Below are 4,414 nucleotides of genomic sequence, written 5' to 3'. Positions count from 1 at the left end.
TCTTTGTTTTCCATGCAGCACAGTATTCCATCATGTGACTATACCACAGCTTCTCTACCCATTTGTTTGTTGATGGGCACTTAGGTTGTTTCCAACTCTTTGCTATTGTGAACAAAGCTGCAATAAACACGTGTGTAGTATATATATATATACCCACTATACATTTAAGAGCAAACAGCCTAAATGCTATTTATTGAAAAGAGCAGAGAAGACAAGAGACAAGGCTCCCACCGAACAAGTAGTGGAAAAAGACAAGCAGCGTAACTTGGCCTTCTGCTCAGCATATTCTCTTATTGCCCCACTGCGCATTCTTGTTGTTAATGGGCATCTTGAAGAAGCGGTCGGACTGCATGTATGCAGCTATTTTCTCCAAAGCCTGAAGGCAAAGCACACCAAACTGTGTAAGGACATGAAACCAGTCTGACAGACCCAAGCTGCAATTGCAGCAATCACACACTGCTTCCACCTTTCACACACTTTCCTCCCATTTGTGGTAGAGAGAGTCTTTGGGGTGGAAGGAGCCACACCATTACCAGGACTTAAAGGCTTACAAATGTCCTGTCCTTGGTCATTTTAGTCAAAAGCTGTGTTGAGGAAGAATTTACCCTCATGTGGGTCCCTGAGAACCCAGGGGATACTGTGAGTGTGTCTACGAGACAAAACTTAGGCAGCCTCACCTCAAAACGGCACATGAAAGCCTTCAGATTTGGGAATTCATCCAGGCACTTTGGTTCAAACATGCGGTTCTGATCGAAGACATCATAAGCGAGAAAGTCCACAAAAGTGAGCTAGAAGAACAAGAAGATGATCAGGTCCAGAGAGTTCATTAACACCTACAGAGACAGGGAGATGACCGCACCTTTCCTGCCTTCCTACCTTTTCCCCTGCAAACCAGGAGAATTTCCCCAGGAACAAAGAGAATTGTTTTAGTTGTCCAGGTAGCTGTTCCAAGTACTGAGGCTTCAACTTTTCCTGTGGGAGAGAGAAAAGTAGAATAGCTGTTAGGCTTTCACAGCTGCTCAGGGTAGGGTCTAATGGGGGACCCCTGGAAACCCTTGCTCCAAGGGCCTCCTTCTCGCTGCTTCAAGTGAGGGTGGCAGGATAGGAAGCAGGAATTTGAAAGGGGAAGGGGGCAAACACTAGAGGGGAAAACCTCATAAAGCAAACCAGAAACAAGCCTTCTGTTTTCTCTTCTCACTAACACAATGGGTTGGTGAGAAGGCAGCAGAAACAAAATATGCCCAGAAATGCTTTTGGACACTGCATTTGTCTGCTATCTGTTAAGAAAACGCACATGGTCAGGGTTGTAGCAGATCTGGACAAGTCGCATGCGGAAATCCATTACTTGGTTCTCTATGATGTCCACTCGAATCTTTTCTTCCTCCGTCTCGCCACCTGTGGGCCAAATGACACGATTCAGCCTTGAGTGCATCCAGCCCTGCTAAACAGGCAGGTTTCCCTCACAGGCCTGCCCTACTCACACATATTGTGCTTGCGAGCAATGTAGCGCAAGATGGCATTGCTCTGGGTGATCTTATTCTTCCCATCCACAAGATAGGGCAGCTGTAAGAAAAGCATCAAGTTAATGACTGATCAGGCTCTACATTGCCTTCCTATAATTTTCCCCTTGGGAAGATAAAGCCTCAGGGAAGTGAAAAGGTGAGAGCATATATTGTATTAGGATAAAGGAATAGCTCAGTAGAAGTTAGCAAATGGGTCCCCAGCTGATTCTAGACAGAGTTTCTTAATCTGTGTGTGAATGTGGGCCAGACATCTATCTCAGAAAATGTTTTTGTATATGCTGAAAATAAGCTACATACATTGAAAGAATTATAAAAATAGTGAAAATCCCAAATTTTAATAAAGCAGTGTGCATTAAACAACCTGCAGTAATATTAATTTTACAGTAATGCTATCTGCAACTAATACGACACAAAATGCCTGCCTTCCAATAGAGACAAAAGTCACAGGTACACCGAATAACCACTACCTTATTATTTATATTCACAATAGAGGAAAATACTTTATTTCTGTTATGAACCAGTGAACATATAACATGGAACTTCTATTCTTCATCCAAGTCCATGAACTCCTGAAAGTTACTGCTGTCAGCTACTGTCCAGCTGGCACTAACAGGCTCTGGTTGTGTGGTGCAAAGCCGACTGCACTGCAAACCTAAAGGATGTGCCTCTCAGGCAGTTCAAATCCACTAGCTGCTCCAGGAGAGAAAGGTGAGCAGTTTCCTCTCACTGAGGTTTTACAGCCTCAGAAACCAGATGGGACAGGTTGTTGAGTCAGAACTAACTCAATAGTAAATGAGTATGACTTTGGAGGTTTGTTTTTTTTATTATTATTATTAGTTTGTTTATTTTTCATTTCAATGAACATCTACAGAGATTTTGGAATTCCATTCATTCATTCATTGTTGCACCCTTCTCCCCGCACAAACCCCTCCCCCCTTCCCCGCCCGACTTTGGAGTTTTTAAGTTAGTTTTTTACTCATTGTGGCTGCACACACAATGGAACAAAAAACACTGCCCAATCATGGAGCAGACGACTGTGATACACAGGGTTTTCATGGGCAGAGATTCACAAACAAATCACCAGGCCTTTCTTTCTAGTCTGAGCATGGAAACGCCACTGAAATCTTTTCAGCATCAGGGTAGCATGCAAGCCTCAACTGGCATTTGAAAGGTTCCTGCACGTGAGGTGCTAAGATTACCAGGTATCTTAAAGAAACAAACAAACTCCTCTCTAAAATGAAATAGCAAAACATCTCCAAACTGCTGCCATTAAGTCAATTCTAAATTACAGTAACCATAAAAGATGGAACAGTCATCCAACAGGGTTTCCAAGGCAGAAGCAAACAATTTTCTCCCATGGAGCCATTAGTGAGTTGGAACCAATGCCAAGTGCTTAACCATTGTACCAGGGCTCGTTTGTGTCCTGTACAAGAGTGAGATTTCTACCACTGAATCACCACTGTTCCAGTCTATCCTGGCTAGAGATCCCTATCCTAGACCCTCCCAGGGAGCCAGGAAGCAAGGATATATTTGAATGCCTTCTCTTCTGTCCCTTTTCCTCTAAGGCCACTCACATTTGGAAAGTCCAGGTCCAGCTTGAATTTCACATCTAGCCATTGGCTTCGATCATAGTCAGGAGCTGTAAGAGAGGGAATGAAGTGCGATCCAACTTTCTTAGTATCTCCACTGAAGAGTTAAAGAGCTACAGAAACGAACTAACTCCAATACCTCAATTAACAGGCCTAGAAAATGTAAGCATCAGGCCACAGAATAGGGAGAATCCGCAGATCCACCACGGGATGCCCCGTTCGCACAGGACCTTTCTACTCCCAGGTGATTCATAACGGTGTATCCGTCCTTGGCATGATGCTCATATATGCCCAAGAAGAACAGGGCAGTGGGCAGTTAACTTGGCCTTCGGCCAGACCTTTACCTTCTCCGCACGTGTACCGTTTCTCCTCGTAGGCTGTATTGGTGAACTCCAGCAGCATGCGGATGGCGTGCCCCAGCTGGGGGGGGGGGGGGGAGGGGGGAAGGGGGTACAGTAATTGGGCTCAGCGCCTGCCCAGCCCTATAGCCCCCGCATCCCCTCCGCCAAAGTCCCCCACTCAGGGCTGCCCAGACCCTGCCCAGATCCGAGTGGTCGTTGAGCGGCCGCTGAGACCACACTCGAGGCTTGCTGTGCCCAGCTACCTCCATGGGGGTCAGCGATCCCCCACAGTGGGGTAGGGGTCTGTTTCTGCGGCCCGAGGGCTCAATCGGCTGGGGCCGCAGCGAAGAGGCCTGACTCTGAGAAGCTGCTTTCCTCAGGAGACCAAGGACCCGGGAACCCAGCTACCTGCAAGTCCGTCTACATAACCGAACGGTTCAATAATTGAAGGGCACTCACTCCGCGAATATCCCAGTAACCCAGCAGCATAGATGACTTCTCAGAACTCATCTTGCTTCAGCTCCGTAGGGGATTATAGGTAGAGCAGCGAGAAGGACCTTTATACAAGACGTAGTAGGCGTGACCAACGTGTGTCCTCTGACTCCGCCTCCCGCCCGCCACCCCGCCCTCCTGGGTCACGCGCCTGCGCGATTGGTGGGTACCTGCTGGACCTCGGAGGGGGCGGCCCCAGACCTGGGTGTTGAGGTCCCTGAGCCGCGGATACCTAGATCCGCAGGCCTTGTAGTCGCTTGCTTATCTCTTAGGTTAGAGCTGCGCATTGTTCACATCAGTAGCGTCACTTTGAGCGCCAGAGACTTCGGCAACAAGCACCCACTTATCCCAGTAGTGCCAGATTGACGACCCAACTATGTACTGGGTTGGGGGCGGGGACGGAGGTGAGGGGCGTGATAGGCATCCGCGAGGGCCCCTCAACGAGTCGCCATTGGCTCGCATGGAGGGC

At 47.7% G+C, this 4,414-nt stretch overlaps 1 protein-coding gene across 1 annotated transcript; it reads right to left on the bottom strand.

The window, feature by feature from the left end:
* Positions 1 to 277: 277 nt before the first annotated feature.
* On the bottom strand, positions 278 to 3,963 carry GSTM3 (glutathione S-transferase mu 3 (brain)). Its single transcript, XM_006899314.1, has 8 exons — positions 3,913 to 3,963; positions 3,457 to 3,532; positions 3,098 to 3,162; positions 1,482 to 1,563; positions 1,295 to 1,395; positions 877 to 972; positions 678 to 788; positions 278 to 376 (listed from the first exon to the last, which is right to left on the bottom strand). The coding sequence occupies exons 1-8, from the start codon at positions 3,961 to 3,963 to the stop codon at positions 278 to 280; spliced, it is 681 nt and encodes a 226-aa protein (XP_006899376.1).
* Positions 3,964 to 4,414: the final 451 nt, after the last annotated feature.

This window comes from Elephantulus edwardii, unplaced genomic scaffold (assembly GCF_000299155.1).
Source record: "Elephantulus edwardii isolate Elephantulus edwardi_28Jun2011 unplaced genomic scaffold, EleEdw1.0 scaffold00252, whole genome shotgun sequence".
NCBI lineage: Eukaryota > Metazoa > Chordata > Mammalia > Macroscelidea > Macroscelididae > Elephantulus > Elephantulus edwardii.
The sequence above is the reverse complement of the archived record's forward strand: the minus strand, read 5'-3'. Positions and strand labels throughout refer to the sequence as shown.

Coding starts and splice junctions, on each gene's coding strand:
- GSTM3 (XM_006899314.1), bottom strand. CDS start 3,963: ATGAGTTCTGAGAAGTCATCTATGCTGCTGGGTTACTGGGATATTCGC. Junction 1,564..3,097: donor TGGACCTGGACTTTCCAAAT/GTGAGTGGCCTT, acceptor CTTTTCTTACAG/CTGCCCTATCTTGTGGATGG. Junction 1,396..1,481: donor TGCTCGCAAGCACAATATGT/GTGAGTAGGGCA, acceptor TTTGGCCCACAG/GTGGCGAGACGGAGGAAGAA.